The following is a 20,446-nucleotide window of genomic DNA, read 5'->3' as shown; positions in this document are numbered from 1 at the left end:
AGATTCAGGCTTGATTCTGAGAGCACAAACAATTATATATTAAGATACCATAAAACAGCAATCAGCATTTGCTTTTTAGAGTGTTAAAGTAAATTTGGTATGAGAGTAGTATCTTAAATTAACTTTAAAAATTTTCCCCTGCTCAAAAACCCTTCATGAAGACAGGCTTTAGTTAGTGAACTTTCATTACTGATATCTTTGCACAAACACATTTTGCATGAAAATCAAAAGAAGTGAGTCAGTTAGTGATTTGATTGTCTTAATCCTTAATCCTTGGCCAAATCTCTCATTGTAAGTTTTGTGGCTATCTTTTTATGAGTGAAGAGAGTATATATTTATTGTTTTTAATTTAAGAGCCTTTTCCTACTTGCTAAAATAATATACATCCTTATATATCCTTCTATTCTAATTTACTATTAAGAATAAAGCTATTACTTTTTTTTTGTTTGTTTGTTTTTGGGTCATACCCGGTGGCACTCGGGTCACTCCTGGCATGCACAGGAACCATGTGGATTCTGGGATTCCAACCACTGTCTATCCTGAATCGGCTGCGTGCAAGGCAAACACCCTGTGCTATCTCTCTGGCCTCATGGTATTACATATTCTTGCACTTTCTTTTGATAAACAACTACCTTGTTGCTCTTGGCTATATACCTCCAAATAAAATTACTGGTTCCTAAGGTTGTATGGTTTAGATTTTGGGAGGGAACCTGTGAGGAGGGAAGTTGAACCATATGCAGTTGCAGGGATCAAACATGCAAGGCCCCAGTGCCTTGCCACTCTACTATCTCTTTGTCCCTATATGTTTAGCTTTATCCAATATAATCAGATAGTTTCTAAAGTACATGTACTAATTTTGTGCTCCTTCAGCAGCATATGAAAATTCCAGTCATCTCATCTCATCCTAAATTACTCTAGTATTTTCTATGGTTTTCTGTTTCATAGGTTTGCCATGCCTTATTTAACGATTTTGATACGTATTTTTCCTATTGTCACCATTCTTGAACAGTGCATTGTACTTCTTTGTAGCCAGCAATGATTTCCATGAGTTTCATGGTTGGTTTTCTGGAGGAATTGGTGAGTTTAAAGAATGAACATTTAGAATTGATTCTATTTGTGTTGCTGAAACTTCATACTAAATTACTTTCCACCCAACCACACTTAATTACCAAGTATATGAGCTTGCTGTGTCCCAGATCCTTTAGTCTCCAGATGTTTCCCATACATTTAACCTTAGCTAATTTACTGAGAGGGTAAATGGCCAGAGTCGGTGATTGTAACACTTCTTCTTTGCAACCCTCTTTAGCAACTTTTGGAAAGTGACATCCTACTTTTTTGGGAAGTACCTTCTACTTTGGAGTCCTTTAGTCAAAGGAGAGGCCAGGTTGATTGCTTTAAGTATGTTTGAGGCTTTAAGAAGAAAAGAGGGGCCGGAGAGATAGCATAGAGGTGAGGCGTGTGCCTTGCATGCAGAAGGACAGTGGTTTGAATCCCAGCATCCCATATCGTCCCCTGAGCCTGCCAGGAGTGATCTTCTGAGTGTAGAGCAGGAGTAACCCCTGAGTGCTGCTGGATGTGGCCCAAAAACCTAAATAAATAAATAAATAAATAAATAAATAAATAAATAAATAAATAAAGATAAAAAAGGGGGTGGCATTTAAAAAATAATAATAAAAAAAAGAACAGAAGATCCCAGTTCAAATAGAAAAGTTGGCTGTCTTGATGGCTTAGATTTTATTGGTGTGGGCGAGGGGAGCAGGTGCAGTTGTGTGGCACAGGTCATTATCTTTCTTACTCAAGACAATCTTTAGATTACCAGCTTTATTTTTCCTTTCATAGCCATCCTAGTCACCACTGCATCCAGCACTTTGAGCAGAGCATTCATGCCTCTCATCAGGAGAGACTTAGAACAATCTCTTGATGCCTTATGAGTGCCTGCCTAGTCATGGGGATTGGCTGGTCTGCTATTCAGTGCACCCCCTCTTTGATTCATTTTGGAAGGGAAATGTCCAGGTAGATGGATAACCTCATTACTGGTCTTCAGGATTATATCCCTTTAAAGCCTCTGGGGGCAAGGGCAGGCTGGGAGGCTAGCATGGATTAGTAGGCACTCCTCTGGACTGACTAGGGAATAGGACAGATATAGAATATGATGTATCATTCCAGGGCAAGGATGGGGAGCAGCAGCATCTCAGTAGACTTACTCAGGACAGAAGGATATTCCAATATTGCTCAGAAGCTGTGATGGGAGCAAAATAAGCAGATTCCTCTGTAATGTGTTTGGTTGACTTGCACTTAGTTTCACACTCATGCGGCACTGGTCACTGCTCAGAGGGCTTGACCCATCACTTGACCAAATCCTGAAAGTACTGCGGGCTGACTTTATTTACCATCTCCAATTTACACAGGAAGGTACTGGGGCTCAGAAACCTCTCCTGTCCCATATCACACAATCGCTATTCTATTGATACTCTACATAAAGAGTCTATCCTGCCGACTACATGAATGTTCCTTTGGGGCAGGAGAGATAGCATGGAGGTGGGGCATTTGCCTTGCATGCAGACAGACGGTGGTTCAAATCCCAGCATCCCATATGGTCCCCGAGCCTGCCAGGAGCAATTTCTGAGCATAGAACCAGGAGTAATCCCTGAGCACTGCTGAGTGTGACCCAAAAACCAAATATATATATATATATATATATATATATATATATATATATATATATATGTATATATATAATAAATAAGAATCTATTGCAGCCCTGATCTTGTTGCCCTTTGTCTCACTATTATAAAAGTAATATTATATATGGTAATAATGCCTGCTAAAATCTGCTGATCTTTTGCAACATGTCTGGCACATACTTCAGCTTCTTAAAATGTATATTCCTCGGAGAGATAGCACAGTGGCGTTTGCCTTGCAAGCAGCCGATCTAGGACCAAAGGTGGTTGGTTCGAATCCCGGTGTCCCATATGGTCCCTCGTGCCTGCCAGGAGCTATTTCTGAGCAGACAGCCAGGAGTAACCCCTGAGCACAGCCGGGTGTGGCCCAAAAACCAAAAACCAAAAAAAAAAAAAAAAGTATATTCCTTCAGTGCAGCCCTGCAGAACGTATGTTCATAATCCCAATTCTACAGGTAAGGAATTCCATTTTTACAATCTTTAACCCAGAAAGACCAAAAAAAGTCATCACAACTTGTTGACACACTCATTGGTAGATATAGGCCAGTGTGAAAAGCAGTCCTGTCACTCCCACCTCAGCTGGTAGAGATGGCATGTGGGGATGCTGCGCTCCTGTGTGTTTTGCCAATGGCAGTCTTTTGGGGTGGAGTGGAGTTCAGCTTTCTCTGTGATTCAGGCCCAGGCATCCCCTCACTGTTGAGCCTATGGGTGCCAGGAGGACCCTGGTGAGGCAGTGGTATGGGAGTTTTCTACAGAGAGACAGCTGAGGAAGAAACATGAAGGCTGCAGGGGTGGTGTGGTGGCCTGGGTTGAGTCCCTCCTGACCCAGCTGTGAGGAGCAGGCCTGGTATGTGTCTCAGGATCTCACACTCATCTGCAGTCTAGGAATCTAGTTATCTGTTTCCCCTCTGGGAAGACACACCCTGGACAAAGCCTTATTCCTGACCTCAGGGGAGGGGATCATTAACCAGGAATCCCTAAGAACAGGTTTGAGAGAAGCAAAAAGGTAAGGCTTTGTTGGTTCATGTTATCTGGTCTTGGAGAAGAGTTGTTAGAGTTGTTGTTGTTGTTGTTTTTGTCACATTCATTGATGCTCGAGTGTTTATTCCCAGCTCTGTGCTCAGGGATCACTCCTGGTGGTGCTCAGCGTACCACATGGGATGCTGGGGAACGAAACTGGTTTTGGCCACATGCAAGTCAAGTGCTCTACCCACAATAATATCTCTCCAGCCTGGGGAGTACGTTGTGATTTTTGAAATCTGGATATTGATTTGCTTTAGGTAGCACAGAATTTAGACTCTTTTTCTTTTCATTTTCCAAAAGAAGTCTTGTTTTATATACCAGTTTTGCTACCGACTTAGTCTGTTCCTACAACACCCATCTTTCTTGTGTACTCTTCTTAAACTTTGGACCTCCTGAGCCTGCTGCCCTTGCCAAGTGGTATGACTGTAGTGTTTAGGAGCAAGGGAAACCATGTGTGGTGCTCCCAGGAGAGTGTTGCCTAGAACTGTGAAAGCACACACGTCATAGTGTTGATCAGAGTTTGGTACAAATGCAGACTAAGGAGGAGCCATCTCACAAAGTGACTCCAAACCCAGAATTCTGGTTTTACTAGCTCCTGCAGGCTGGTCCTCATGGTCAAGGCAAAAGAGTGGAAGCTCACCCAGGTTTTGAAGTGAAGCCTCAAAGTGGTCACAGAGCCAGGCAGAATGGGCCTGAAGGAACCTTTAAACTCTTGTCAACCTGACAGATGTGTAGAGCCAGTGTGGGGCAGTTCTGGACATAATGATTCTCAGTGGGAACCGTGGAGTTGAGTCTAAGTTCTTTAGTAAAAAGGCATGAGTGCAATGAGGAGGCACTGTGGCTTAAATTTGGAATTTGGTTTCATGGAATAGCTGTTTCTCATGCTAGTCTTATGGACTCTTGGAGGTTGGCTGCAGGGAAAATGAGAAAGAGGGAGTTTTCTTTCTTTTTTGGGGTCACACCTGGTGGTGCTCAGGAGTTACTCCTGATTGTATGATCAAAAATTACTCCTGGAAGGCTTGATAGACCATATAGGATGCTGGGGTTCACCGGGTCAACTGTATTCAAGGCAAATATGTCTTTTTTGTTTGCTTGTTTTTGGTTCACACCCAGTGATGCTCAAGGGTTACTCCTGACAGAAATCGCTCCTGGCTTGGGGGACTATATGGGACGCCCGGGAATTGAACCATGGTCTGCCCTAGGCTAGTGCGGGCAAGGTAGACACGCCTTACCGCTTGCACCACCACTCCAGCCCAAAGGCAGATAGTCTTATCTGCTGTGTTATTACTTTTGACCCAAGAGGATTTTTCTTAGGATCATTTCCTTTCAAAAGCCTCTCCCTTTCCTTCCACACTCTGGTAAGCAGTGCTACATCAGTGATTCAATAGTAATAGTAGGAAGAGTGATAGTAACATATAGTATAATAGTATAAAATATAAACACTATCTGTATAAATATGTAATAGTACACATGTAACATCATATATATTTAATATGTTAAATAGAAATGGACGATGCATCTGTATACTTACAGTAGTAATCTATATATGTAATATATATGTGATAGTAACGTGATGCTCTTAGTGAAATGAGCATAGCAGATTAAGTTGTTCCTGGCACATATGCAAAGGAGAGAATCTGTCTCTGAGAAGTGTTCCCAAAGGGGTGTGTGTGTGTAGGTGGGGATTTGAAGCATAGATACATCTATTGCTGGTTTTACCAAACTTAGAAAGCAGGTTTCAGAGGGCAGTGCCCAGACCAGCAGCATGAACATCACCTGGGGAGATGTTAGGAACACTTGGGGGTGACACCTGTACCTGCTGGAACAGAATCAGAATCAAGCCCTTCTGATGATTTTTGTTGCCTGCTGAAGTTCAGTTCCCTCCCTTGTGGAAACACAATGATCAGAACCATATATGTCTTACTATGTAAGTACAATAGTCCTAAATGATAAAGATGTTTGACTCTTGGCTTTGACTTTGTTGTGAAAAATGAACCTCACCCTATGAGATGTAAGTGACAGGAGGTGACATATACAGTGTGGGAAGTGTGGGATGTAGAACAGGCGACTCATAAAGGTTTCAGGGATGGTTTTGCCGGTAAACCTAGATTAATCTTCCTTGGGAAACTTTCCAAGGGTGTCTCAGAGCTGAGACAGTTCACGTAGCATCATGGGCTTCTCTGCTTTGCGTTTCACACTGTGCTTCAGTGCTCACATTCCTTGGGTCAGGCGTTGGGGTTGCTTGTTTCAAGTAGTGTGCTTGAATGAGAGAAGTAACCGTCTCATAGAGCAAATGATTCAGTGCATGATCAGGTATTAATAATTTACGATGTGCAAAATGGTTAATAGTGCAGAAGCTCAGAGGAGACCAGTTGGTGTCGGCTGAAATAGCTAAGAAACAGGCAGACGTCAAGCAGCTGTGGAGCCATTGAAGTTTAATTCCCCAGGGGCTTATTTCTTTATAAAGTTAAAAAAAACTTTATATTTGGGGCTAGTTTTTCACAATGTAATGATGTTAGTATCTCATCTGGTCTTTATGAATACAGCCTAATTTTTATGGTAATAGGAGTAATGGATTACTTGAGTTTACAAACAGTCCTCTTTCCAGTTTTCAAGATGATGCTTGAAATGGGTATAAACTAAATCTTGTTTTTCTGATGATTTCCTTGGGATAGTTTATTGGGATAACTGAGAAAGGGAGTTACTAGTGTGTACAAGGTGGGCATTTTGAATGAGCTGGCTCTCTATATCACCAAATTATTTTCTAGGGAGTATTTGAATTTTTTTTCTCCCACTCTTCTCTCATTTCCTCTCTCATTCACCATTTAGGTGCTAGACCCTATTGCAGAAACCAGAGGAGTATGGAACAGACAAAATTTCCTTGAGATATCATATGTCTGTAGATGAATGGAAAGGCAAAATATAGTCTTTTTTTTTACTTTATTTAAAGGAAATGCATCACATAGTTGACCATAATACATTTGTTTCCAGATAAGTGAAAGCAAAGTCATTAAATTTTTTTTAAAAAAGAAGAGAAGAAAAAATTTTAAGTAGGGTCTCTATCTATTTATTTATTTAAATGCCGTGGTTACAAAAACTGTCATACACCACCCTTCATTAGTGCAGTCTTCCAGCCACCAATGTCTCCCCTGCCACTACCAGGAAGAATCCAGAAAGCATTTTACTAAGTGAGATAAGCCTGGTGCAATAGGCAGATTTTGCCTGAGTCTACTTTGATATATACCCAGAGTGCTCAAATTCAGAAAGATAGAGCATGAGAATGCTGGCAGGGGCTGAAGGAAGGGGAGAATTGGGAATTACTAAATGGGTTCAAAGTTTTAGGCGAAGATGCTGAAAATGTCTTGGAAAAGACTGGTCCTGGTCCTGGTAGTTGTGCTAACTTGTGATATACTGAATTGCCCCCTTAAGCATGATTTCAAATCATAGGTTTCATGTTACTTGTGCCTTAAACACATACATATAATGTTTGTATAGGACAAAGGATCTTCTAAGGGCACAGGCAAGACTGGCAGCCACAGCTTTTTACCTGGAAAAGACAGTGTTAGTGTTAGTACACTAACAGTACACAAACAATACACTATAAGTGTACTAACAGTACACTTTTTGTTTTGGATATTAGTTTGATTTGTACTGCATGCACTTGTTTGATTTGAATAATACTGCAGTTCTTACTGTACTTGGTTCTTGGATATATTTTCTCTCTAAATACCTATTAGCGAATGACTTCTCCCACCCCCTTTAGATAATACAAGGATCACTTCTCGTCTTCATCTAAGTTCTTTGGTTTTTGGATCACACCCAGTGGCGCTCAGGGTTTACTCCTGACTCCGCGTTCAGAAATTGCTCCTGGCAGGCACGGGGGACCATAGGGGATGCCAGATTTTGAATCACCGTCCGTCCTGGATCAGCTGCATGCAAGGCAAATGCCCTGCCTCTGTGCTATCTCTCCGGCCCCATCATCTAAGTTTTTAATATGAATTCATCTTTCAATTTCATCTTGAATTGAGTGGCAGTTACTTTGGATTCATTTATTTATATCCTGAACTTGACACGGGTATGTAAATGGAGACGCTGTAAAGCTCTCATTCATAATCTGCTGTGGCCTGTTTTATGACAACATGTTTTAATTATTTGTCTAGCTGTATTCTTATTGTTGAGTCATAGTAATGCCTAGAAGATAGCTCAACAGTAGGGCATAAATAAATACAGGCAGAAAAGAAGGCCAGTGTTGGATTATTTGTAGTCTGATGGATTCAGGCTGAGTTCCCCCTCTGTCACTTAACTCTGTGATTTTGTTCCAGTCATCACTTTTCTTACTTATATAACTGAGACATATCTACGTAATTGCCAGAGTTACTATGAATAAATAATAAATAACCTCGTAGTAGCAAGGTCTGGTATACCCAGATCTTGCATTTAATAAGTGGTAATTGATATCAATATGGTAGGTACTGCAGAATGTTTAATGGGACTCTACTTCTGAAATTAGGAATACAAACTTAGAAAGCAAAGGGAATTAGTAGAAAGGCCCTTCAGTTTATCCAAAGATTCACCTCAGGATTTCCATAAATATAGAGAAATATAAGGAGTCCTCAGTGCATTGGATGTTTACAGATCATTAGCAAACAGATGCCAGAAGGCAAATTAACCATAGCTTTAAAGATTTTGGAACCACTGACAAGAGAAAATCAGTTCCTGATAAAGATATAATATTGCTAAATAATGGTAGACAATGGGGAAATTTTGATTGGAAATATAAAAATCTGTTTCAGGAACACATATTCCAATTTGAGGCACATCCTTACCTCTATAGCCACCTAATTTATGGTTCTTGGTGCCTCCTGAAATTAATAATAAAACAGCTACTACTGGGGCCAAAGAGATAGCGTGGAGGTAAGGCACTTGCTTTGCATGCAGAAGGTCGGTGTTTTGAATCCTGGAATCCCATATGGTCCCCCGAGCCTGCCAGGAGCGATTTCTGAGTGTAGAGCCAGGAGTAACCCCTGAGCTCCACCAGGTATGGCCCAAAAAAAAACAATGGGGTCGGAGAGATAGCATGGAGGTAAGGCGTTTGCCTTTCATGCAGAAGGTCGGTGGTTCGAATCCCGGCATCCCATATGGTCGCCCGAGCCTGCCAGGAGCGATTTCTGAGTGTAGAGCCAGGAGTAAACCCTGAGCGCTGCCCGGTGTGACCCAAAAACCAAAACAAACAAATAAAAAACATTGTGTGCCAGTGTTTTGAGGAAACCTGCAGCATACAAGTGGATGGTCTGAAATGGGCTTTCTATCCATTTGGAAAAATAGTTGTCACTAAATTAATTCTGCTTATTCTGCTGTTTCAAATATTTATTAGGCATTAATAACAGATTAGATGTTTTGTAGGGGGCCCGGAGAGATAGCACAGCAGCGTTTGCCTTGCAAGCAGCCGATCCAGGTTCGAATCCTGGTGTCCCATATGGTCCCCCATGCCTGCCAGGAGCTATTTCTGAGCAGACAGCCAGGAGTAACCCCTGAGCATCGCCGGGTGTGGCCCAAAAACAAAAACAAAAAACAACAACAAAACAAAACAGAAAAAGAAAGATGTTTTGTAGGAGTTGAAACTGAGCAAAGCATGAATTTGGAGGTACCATAGAGTACTTACTGAGCCAGAGAAATAATATAGCAGGTAGTGTTGTTGTCTCACAGGTGGCTGACCCAGGTTTGATCCCCAGCACCATATACAGTCATCTCAGCACCACCAGGAGTGATCCCTGAGGGCAGAGCCAGGAGTAAGCACTCAGCACACCAAAAAGACTTACTGTAGACTGTTCAGGGGGAAATGCCTAGTGATGTGAGAATAGCTGGGTTTGGCCTGGACGCTGTAACTGCCTTGGCCATTCATTTTCTGAAGCTTTTTCCTGTCTTGACCAGGACTAAGCCCCTTGCTCTATTACTAAATCCCTAGTATCTCTCTTCCCAAACTCTGTTGCCATATGCAACATGGGAATAGGGTAATATGACAGGTAATCTGACAGTCTTCCATTAGGATCATAGCATCAGCACCTTAAGAGCAGAGACTGTAGCTTGTTCATCCACTGGGCCAGTCATGTCAGAGTATTTGTGGCGTGAATAAATATTTTCTAAGTCTAGACAAATAGCAATCTATTGCTTTTTAAAGAGAAAAATCAGTGTTGCTTGTGGTACTCTCCAAATCATGGATTCATCACAGATAAGATTATACCCTGTAGGATATGCCTCTCACTATCCTGGCACTATCCCGGTACTTAATCAATAGCTGTTGACTTTGAGTAAATAATTAAGTTACCTCTTTTCATCAAATTTGACAGATGTGATATATCTATTTGTGATGACTATATGCAGTGATGTCACATTTGTACTACATAAAGGGCGCAGCTGTCATTTAGGTTAAATCTGAGGTAATTATTCACATGGAATAAGAATGTGACACTTCATGTATTCATTCATAAAGGTGGGGTCAAATGAGTCCTAAAACTTAGAGATATTAAATGGATGCCTGAGATGAGAAATAGTCAAGAAAGGCCCTTTTCAGTATTTACTAATCTGATAGATTTTGGGGGTCACCTCAAGCTTTGATTCAATGTAAGAGTCTAAATATTTACCCTGAAATAAAAAAAAATTTGAGAATGAGGCTGTTCAGTAGGGAAGGAGGTATGTAATCATGGTGTTCTGAATGTTATCCTCTCCAAGACATCCTTTCTTTCATTCGAAGGCTTTGGAATTTGATTATGTCTGCTTTGGGAGTTTAATTGGCATAACTTTGGTTAGGGATCGGATTTATATTCCTTTTGCAGATAAAATTAGCTATCAAAGATACTTCAAATTACTTATAAGTTGGACCATTTGCTGATCAGAATGATCAGCATTTTCTAAAAAGAAAGCTGAAATGCCCTAGATTTTTCCTACATCATGTCAGTGAACTCATTATTTGTAGAACAGCTGATGTATTTAGGACTTGTTGATTCACTTAATTGGTAACTGTACTATATTCATAACTAACAACAGAAAACAATAGGTCAGTGTCTGCTGTTTTTGCATAAATAGTCACATCAGAGCAGGAGATGTCAGCAAGATAGCGTGTGGTTTGTGATGGTTCCTGTGCACCATATTGAGGTTGTGTGTGCTCTCCTGCACTCAGCAATTCTCTGCATTATTACTAGAAAGTGTAGAAAGGGAACTGCTGCTGTTGTTCATCAGACCCAGCACTGCAATATAGTATTTGAGTAAAATTTGAATATCAGCATTGAAGGGGAGGGACACAAAATCTAGAATAGAAACCTTGTTTAAACCTTTAGATAAATGAACTTTTTTATTTTTAAAGTTTTAAGTCTTACCCAGTGACACGCAGGAGTTTACTCCTGGCAGTACTCGGAGGGATGCTGGGAATTGAACTCGGGTTCAAATTCAGGTCCCCCATGTGCAAAAACAAGTGCCTTTAACCACTGTGATATTGCTCTGGCTTCATGAATGAAAGTTTTAATGTATTAGGATCTTCATGTTTTAGAACCAAAAGTTGGTACCTGGAATAGTTTTTTATTATTATTATTAAATTGGGATCATATTCAGTGTTGGTAACAGGTGATTCCTGACTCTTTGTCCGGCATCTATTCCTGGAAACGTGGTGCTAGGGATCATGTGGGCCTCTGGCTTGCAAAGCATGAGCTCAGCTCTTTGTACTATCTCCCCAGTTCTAGATTTTTTTTTTTTACTTGTTTTGCTTTATTTTTGGGTTACACCCAGCAGCACTCAGGGGTTACTTCTGGCTCTACACTCGGAAATCGCTCCTGGCAAGCTCGGGGGGGGGGGGCGGGGGGGGGGAGACACACCCATATGGGATGCCGGGATTCGAACCACCTTCCTTCTGCATGCAAGCAAACACCCTACCTGTATGCTGTCTCTCTGCTCCCCTGCTCCCCCCCTCCCCCAGTTCTAGATTTTAACAAAATTGGGAAGGCCACAGCTGATGGGCTTACTCCTGGCTCCATACTCAGGAACTGTATGAGGTGCCTGTGATCTAAGTGGGTCAGCTGTTTGCAAGATTGTGCCATATTTATTGTATTATCTCTCCTACCCTTTTTATTTATATGTTTATTTAGGTTAACTTTATTTATACATGGCAAAACCAAATGTTCATTTAAAGTAGTTTGAAAGAATTTCTTTAAATTAAAAAATTATATTTCTTTATAATTTTAGGGTAATAACTTGCATTTTGGAATCAATGTGTTTTTTTTCTTTCGAAATAGAAGTAACTTTTACTTTAAAAATGAAAGTAGCGGACCCCGGAGAGATAGCACAGCGGCTTTTGCCTTGCAAGCAGCCGATCCAGGACCAAAGGTGGTTGGTTTGAATCCCGGTGTCCCATATGGTCCCCCATGCCTGCCAGGAGCTATTTCTGAGCAGACAGCCAGGAGTAACCCTTGAGCACCGCCGGGTGTGGCCCCAAAACAAAAAACAAACAAACAAACAAACAAAAAAATGAAAGTAGCATAGAATAGACTGTTGGTTTTATTGCCATAAAAAGCATGTTGATTCCCCCCTCCATGTAAAACAGTTGAACATTTCTTTGTTATTTTAAATAAATGAATTTAAATGTCCTAAAGAGAACAGTTTACTGAAATATTTGTGTTTGAGTGGTAGGCTAATGACTCAGGTATTTTAATAGGATAAACCTGCGGCTCTCGACCCACATGTGGCTCTTTACACTTTTAATTTGGCTTTTCTGTGTGCCGGGCTGCTGCTCCAGGAGTCAGGACTCTGCTCATAGCCTCTGTCAGTGCGCGCCCTGTGTGGCTCTCAAAATAAATTTCAGTCGTGGTTTTGGCGAGATTTGGCTCAGTTGAAAAAAAATGTTGCCCACCACTGGGATAAAGTAAGGGTTGCTGACTTTTTTTGGTTTTTGGGTCACACCCAGCAGCGCTCAGGGGTTATTCCTGACTCTACGCTCAGAAATCGCTCAGAAATCGCTCTGGCAGGCTCAGGGGACCATATGGGATGCTGGGATTCGAACTACCATCCTTATGCATGCAAGGCAAATGCCCTACAACTGTGCTATCTCTCTGGCCCTGGTTGCTGACTTTTTGAGGTTATGAATGTAAATTTCATTGATATTTACCCTGGAAGCTCCCCATTAGTTTAGCAAGGTCCATTTGCAGTCATACTGTTGAGAAACTTTAATTCCTTATTATATCCTCCCAAAGTAGCCTGTTAAGAATAAAAATATTTGAATGTGTTTGGAAAATTAAACCTGATTATAGCTTGGGTTAACATTTGTGGTTTGGGAATTGAGGATGGGATTTTAATCTCCATGAAATGCACAATGAGATTATTAACACTTAAAACTAAGTTTTAAGTCTCACTTTTAAATGTTAGATTTTTATATCTGTGGGCTTTAACTGTATTTATCAGTATTTTGTCTCCAGTGACAAACAAACACACAAACCTGAAAAACTAAAAACAAAGTCACCTAGAGAAAATTATTAGATGATTTGGAATCAGTAAAGGCGAATTTTCTTTCTGCATATTACCTAACGTGAGAAGTGAAGGCAGTATAGATTCCCATGTCCACAGCTACATTTGCAGTTTCTCAGAAATTTCCTCAGAGCTGTGGTTAGAGACGGCTGGAATATTTGCTTAGTATGTGGTTGTTATGTCTGTCATAGAAAATGAAGTAAAAAGGGATATATCTTAACCCTGATGGAGTCACTGGTGTGACAGCAAGCCAGCATATAGAGTGTGTGTGTGTGTGTGCACGCGCGCGTGCGTGCGTGCAGAGGGTGCTTGGGTGTATAGGCTGTGTGTAAACGTTTGTGTGTGTGAGTAGAGTGATGTATATGTATATACACATACTAGTCTCTGATCCACAGACAAGCCCTCATACATAACCACAGTACTTTTATGAATTATTTTGCATTTCTGTTGTAAAAGATCTGTCTACCACGTTTTCTAGGAACTTTAAGCCTAAGGCAGACTCAAGGTTTTGGAGCCTGTGTAAAATAATTTATAGCACCTTTCCAGTAAGCCTTGCCCAAAACTCTTATTCTATTAACTAAACATCCTGTGGCAATCTGGTATATCTTATAAGGGTTTACAATTATGTTATAGTAGAAGAAGAGAAAACATGGGCTATTGAGTGGAAGAAAATGAGCGTTTCTTTTTCTTTTCCTTTGTTGTCTTAAATAAAAGGAAGGCATTTATTCCTGTTATTTTTTGTTTTTGCTTTGCTTAGTCTTGTTTTTGGGTCATACCCAGTGGTGCTCAGGGCTTACTCCTGGCTCTGTGTTTAGGGATCACTCCTGATGGATTTGGGGGGATCATTTGGGATGCCAGGAATCAAACTCAGGTTGGCTGCATGCAAGGCAAGTGCCCTACCTGCTGTACTCTCACTCAGGTTCCTGCTTTGCAATTTTTCCTCTGAAGACACAGTCTCTTAGAATTGCTTCTGTTCTGCACTTGGTTCTTCCATGCTATCAAGAGTCCTGTGTACTGAAATGCCTTTGTCACACCTGGAAATGCTTCTTCAGAGATCATGGTTACTTTGTGTGTGGTTGGGGTTAGCCTCTTGTGGGGTCAGAGTGCTGGGGGAGAGGTTGTATTTGGCTAAAAATGAAGAAGGAATAATAGAAAAGAAATAATAAAGAAAGTTATGTGAGGGAGGGGGAGGGAGAAAGTGTGTGTGTGTGTGTGTGTGTGTGTGTAAAAGAGAGGGACACACAGACAGACAGACAGGCGAACTGTTCCCTTTATATCCATGTGGTGGTATGAGGAGGCTTGGTCAAGAGCCTCTATTACTCTGATCTGGTTATGAGGTAGAGGCTCCCCACCCTGTGTCTTATTGGCGAGTTATCATAAGTGAAACTTTATTGGAAAACATTTTCCTGGGACTCAGTGGAATTGGTTCTTTTTTAATGTTAAGGAGAGAAAGTTATGGCAAGGAAAGGGGAGGAAAGATGAGTGTGCTCTGTGTTCTATGTTCTTCATCTTCTGTCAGAGGGACAAATTTCGCAGAAAAAGCTTGACATATGCTGATAACTAATCTTACTGCCAATTGCCTAAGCAAATTCAGGGCTTATTCCTCACCGCCCCCCGTGGTAGTACTCTTATCTGCACATTTTTGTGTTGAAAGTTAGCTGTTTGGTGACACTGCATTTGGCAGTGAGGGTATGAATGTGAGAAGGTGTTTTGGAACATAAGCAATTATAGCATTGGATGGTGGATAAAGAAATAGATACACAGATATTAGTCTGATGCACAGTTTTCCAATGTATGTTATTTTCCATATAAAGATAGAGAACATTTCATAAAATGTTCCCAGACCATTTAAAACGCTAAGAAATGCAGCTGATGCAATGAAATACATAGCGTACTTGTAAAAACATACAGACACGCAAGTGGATTGCTGCCAGGCAGAAAATTTAAAGGCGGTTTGCTTAACTGCAGGGTGCTAGGTTTTGTACATGTGCCATGCTGAAACTGTTAGTAAGACGGGTGTTGTGTTGCTTGAGAAAAGCAGATTGTATTTGGACCTTTTTAACTCAGATGTTTCTAGTGTCGATATTTTGGTGACATTATGGCATTCTGATCGGCTCTCAGTGGCAAAAAGAAGAGAGCCTACTGTGCAAAATCGATGTTTGCAGAAAATGCAAACAGATAATTTTTCAGTTGTTTTATTAATTTTTACAAAATGTCTTTCAGGGTTTTATGAACTATCAGACAGGATCTTTGAGCTAATGGAACTGAAGTTTATGGTCTGAGTTCTGCTTTCACAAAGAAGTGCCTTAAAGAAAATAAAAAGCAGGACGCTGCTCTAGAGAGTACTAAGAATTCACCAAGTTTGCTTTTGTTAACCATAGGCTCTTAAAAACTCAAAATGCAAAGATTTGGGCTTGAGTCAGTGCCAGTGAAAACGTATGAATTACCTCGAGTACAAGTGTTAAAATCTAGGATAGGACATGCATTGTTGGATGTTTCTAGGGACAGGTGGAGGGTTTGGTGGCTGATGGTCACGGTGTGTGGCTGAAATGGCCTGTCTTGCATTCCATGGTTATATGTACCATGGTATAGTCATATAAGTGCATTTTTCCTTTTCTTCCATGTTTCTCAGCCCCCATTCTACTGTGCTGCAGATATGAATAATGAACATATATTAAAAAATAAGTTACTGTGATTCTGTACTGATACTGAAGAAATGGGAAAACCTTCCCTTTTCCCATTTTTTCTTTTTTAAAAATCTGTAATAGGAAACTTATTTTGTTTATTGTGTGTGCGGTACCTGGTGGTGCTTGGGAGGACTGAGTCTAGGGCTTCTACATGAAAAGAACAGTTCCAGCACTATAAACTCTATAAGCTATTTCCCCAATCTAATAAATGTAAAAAAAAAAAACTTTTACTTTTAAATTTAGTTTTTTATTTCAGTTGAGATAGCAGGGTTATAATAGTGTCAATGTTAATGTTTTTAGTGTCAAGGGTTACTGAACCTCTAACCATCACCAAATTATCAAAGACCCTCCACCACTGCCCCTCTGTTACTTAAGCAAACAGACTTGTATTTCTCATGACAACTAACAACCTGATTGTTATAGACTTGTGATAACTGTCACATCATGCCCTCCACAAGAATGCTAAGATCCCTTATATTTTAAATGGAAGACTATGCCATATGTTTTGCTTTAAACTTTGATGGATAAAGTGGATTAAAAAGGAAAGTTCATGGTTTTAGTTTCCTTTTATTTCCATTAATTATATATCTATAGATGGATGGATAGATGGATGGATAGTAGTGGCCACACGTGGCAGTGAATGCAGGGCAAATGTCTTGCTTCCTGTACTGTCTCTTTGGCCTTATTCGTGTGGGTATGGATGGATGGGTGGGGAAAGACAGGGCATTCCCACTAAGTAAATGATAAGGAAATGATACTAAAGGTTTGTGTGTGACTGTTTTCTGCTTGAAGTTTTCTGCCTAGACAGTAAGTGTTTGCAATGTGGAAAAGGCCTCTACACTCATATGTTTATTATAGTTCCATTCATAGTTGCCAAAATCTGGAAACAAATCAGATGCCCAAGAACACATAAATGGATAAAGAAACAGTGGTACAGCTACACAATGGAATACTATGTAACTGTTAGGAAAAATGAAGTCATGAAATTTGCTTATACATGGAAGGATATGGAGGGTATTATGCTGAGCAAAATGTCAAATGGAGAGAGATAGACATAGAATTTCTGGGGTATATATATGGTATGTTAAAGACAATAGAGACAAGGGCAGAAGGACTATGGTAGAAAGCTTGCCACAAAGAGCGAGGAGTGCAGTTAAGGCAGAGAAAAGAGCGCTGTGACAATGAGAATTGGAAATGATCACTCTGGACAAGAACTGGGTTCTGAAAGGAGCTGAAGTTATATGCATGGTGCCCATTCAGAAAAAATATTGCAAATCAGAGTGTCTAAAAGGATAAAACAGAAGAGAAAGAGAGAGAACAAAAGTGTCATAGAGGCAGGCAGGGGAGGTGATAGAGTGGGGAGAACAGGAGGGAAACTGGGAACATTAATGGTGAGAAACGTGCTCTAGTGAAGGGTGTTGAACATTAGATGACTGAAACCTAATTATGAACAACTTTGTAACTGTATCTCACAGTGATTCAGTTAAAAACTATTTAAAAAAAAAAGTCAGTAGTGAGTATTTAGGCCAGAGTGATAAATCAATGGGTAAGACATTTGCCTTGCATATAGCTATCCTGAGTTCAGTCCCCAGAACCACAGTTTTATCTCTCAGAATCCACAAGGAGTGATCCTTGAGTAAATTATAAGATCCAAAAGTAAGCCAGGTGTACACCTGGTACACCAGGTGTGGCCCTCAAGCCAAGAAAACAAACAACCCTCCATGACCAAAACCCAATGTTAGCACCTGATAATTGGAAGGACAAGAATAAGTCTTACTTTATAGCTTTCCAGTCTCTATTATACTGTGTTTCTTAGTGACCAAGTTGAACTTTTTTTAGATATCAGGATCAAATTTTATTTATTATTTTTCAGGATAAAACTTTAAATCGTAGTAGTTATAGTCCAATATAACAACAATAAAACCACCACCACCATCACCACCCAACAACCACCCAACTATATGTTTTACCTGAACCAAGTCATTCATGTGTTTTAGGAATTACAGTCACTGCTTTCTTTCTTGGGGTCCCTTCTGCACCCACCACGACTCTCTTGGTTGTAACTCTGGCTTTTTCTTGGCTTCCTGCCTGCTAATTCTTCCTGTAGACCTAGTGCTCTTTGCAACATACCTTAGTGCCCTCTGGCCTCCTGACACAAGAGGGCCCTGGGCTGGTGTGTTTTCAGCACCTCATGCCTGAGGCAAGCCACAGCCTCTTCATCTGGCCCCCAAGGCAGCTCAGTTTGGTACTTTTGGGGTGCTTCTACATGGATTCTGCTCATCACTGCCTGGGCATGTCATTAGGCTCTTGTAACAAGGGATTCAGAACAAGGGATCTCAGTTTTCAGTCAATCAGTAGTCTCTCCATGATTTTTTGCTGCAAAAACAATTAATTGCATAGCTGTACTATATGCAGAACGTACATTTAACTTGCACATGGACTCACTTCTGTAGAGAATAAAATTGGTGTCTTAATAGCTAACTGATGAGTGAGCAGGACTCACATACACATACTGTGGTCACACACACACACACACACACACACACACACACACACACACACACACACACACACACACACACACACACTGTGGTCACCAGGAGAGGGTGTGACCATCCCATTACATGCTTTTTTACAAGGTTTTTGCATAGATAGATGAGTCTTCAGATCTTATTCTAATCACTTCCGCTAATGCCCTTAATATGTCTCTGAGGATCCCAATCATTGTTTTATCAGAAAAAAAAGGGGAACGTTTTCCTAATCAATAGCAAATGGAGTGCTAATAGCTTTTAATTAGTCCACTTTTACCCAGACTCACACTCATCAGCCTTGGATTCACCTGCAGTTTTGGTGGAGAGATCAGATGACCTCTTTCATAGTTCCACTTCAGACATGAAGTGAAAAGTATCTATACCTCTGTATTTTTGTAGTTTCTGAACAAGTCTAATTATGTTCAAGTTTTGGTTGATGCTAACTAACAAGGTAAACTTGTATTGTTTGGCTCTGGTTTGGAGAAAATGGCATTTCATTTTATTTTTATTTTCAACAACTCTTCAAGTATTTGGGGAAGGATATATTTTAATATTTTGCTTGTCTCTTTTGTTGCGTGGTGGGTGGGATGAGAGCTAAGTGCTTGAGTACCAACTTTTGATGCTTAGAGCTTATGATCTGGGATCACTCTTAGTGGGCTTGGGGAACTCACGGGGTGCTGGGATTTAACCTAGTTCTACTGCTTGCAAGGCAAATGCCTTACCTGCTGTACTGTTGATCTGGCCCAAGAGTATATTTTTACTTTTAAAAGTAGAAATCTTGCATTTTTTCCTTAAAAATAGTCTACCTCCATCCCACCACCCCTCCCCATGCACATCTGTTTGAGGGGTTTCTCAGCACTGCCTCACCCCTCCCCAAGCCTGCAACTACAGAAAGGAGGCTTCTGATTAGAGAAGAAAGTCAGGCAGGTTTAAGACTCATTTTCTCTGGGAAATATATATTGAGGGCAATTTGCAGCAGGCAGGCTTTTTGCATTAGGTAATAGTCCAAAGAGAACAGTAGCATCAGGTCTTTAAATTTTTTCTTTTTTGTCTTTCTGGAGGAGGGTAATGGGAGTGCCTTGCCCAGCCTTTCCTTGGGCTCATCAACAAGGCAGCCTCAGCTGCCCCCCTGGATCCCCTGCCAGGGCTGCTATCATCTTCTGATCAAATATTAATGTGTGATCCTCTGCTTGCTCACTAATCCAAAGCCAATTAATATTATCTGTCAATTATTTACAGATCCTGAGGTGCAGAGGCAATTCCCCGAGGACTACAGTGACCAGGTTCGGAATGCGTAATTAATTTTTTACATGACAAAATTTATTTCAGAGTTGTTCAACATATTATTACTGTTCTTTTTACCGAAAGAGATAAATGGATCTTTTAATTTTTTTTTTTTTTTAAGGAAAGAGAAACAGTAATTAGGAGCCCAGGACAAAAAAAGTGAAAACATACTGATATAGGATTAAAACTATTGTTGGATTTGGGTGTTACCTTCAGAGGAATACTGAACAGTGTGGTAAATCTCTCACAAATTTTGTGTTATTTACTTTGAGACAGGCTGCTGTCTGAAGTTTAGTAGCCTTTTTAAAAAATTAAACTTATTCAGTCAAGAACCAGTGTAACCACCACAATAATAACAATAACAAAGGGTGGGAGAGGGATGTTGATAACATTTTCTGGAATTAGAAATAGATTCTGAGACTGTGTTATGATAACGCCTAAGGAGGGGAGACATAGGCATAAGGGATTTTTTCCACAGTTCTAATGTAGTTCTAATGACGTAGTAAAAGGTTGGGTTGACCAGTTAGCTCTGCCCTCTAGAATTCCCTGCATTGTACCAGTTTGCATGGGAGTGGAAGGAGCTACTGACAAAACTGTTGAAAGTGCTAAGGTTGTTTTGTTCTGTCTAGTTTAATTCAGATTATCCATTCAAGAATTTAGTTTCTGTCCTGAGTAAATAGTATTGAAGTTTTGTAGTTTTGGGAAAGTGATCTTAAATTTATAGATCCACTAA

At 40.5% G+C, this 20,446-nt stretch overlaps 1 protein-coding gene across 1 annotated transcript in view; it reads left to right on the top strand.

The window, feature by feature from the left end:
• Nucleotides 1–20,446, top strand: part of DENND1A (DENN domain containing 1A) — a 536,242-nt gene that overhangs the window by 131,206 nt on the left and 384,590 nt on the right. Inside the window, exon 3 of the mRNA XM_049774129.1 lies at nt 19,669–19,712. Within this exon, the coding sequence (XP_049630086.1) occupies nt 19,669–19,712 (44 nt within the window). The remainder of the gene's footprint in view (nt 1–19,668; nt 19,713–20,446) is intronic.

The sequence above is a fragment of the Suncus etruscus genome, chromosome 5, assembly GCF_024139225.1.
Source record: "Suncus etruscus isolate mSunEtr1 chromosome 5, mSunEtr1.pri.cur, whole genome shotgun sequence".
NCBI classification, from domain to species: Eukaryota; Metazoa; Chordata; class Mammalia; order Eulipotyphla; family Soricidae; genus Suncus; species Suncus etruscus.
The sequence above is the reverse complement of the archived record's forward strand: the minus strand, read 5'-3'. Positions and strand labels throughout refer to the sequence as shown.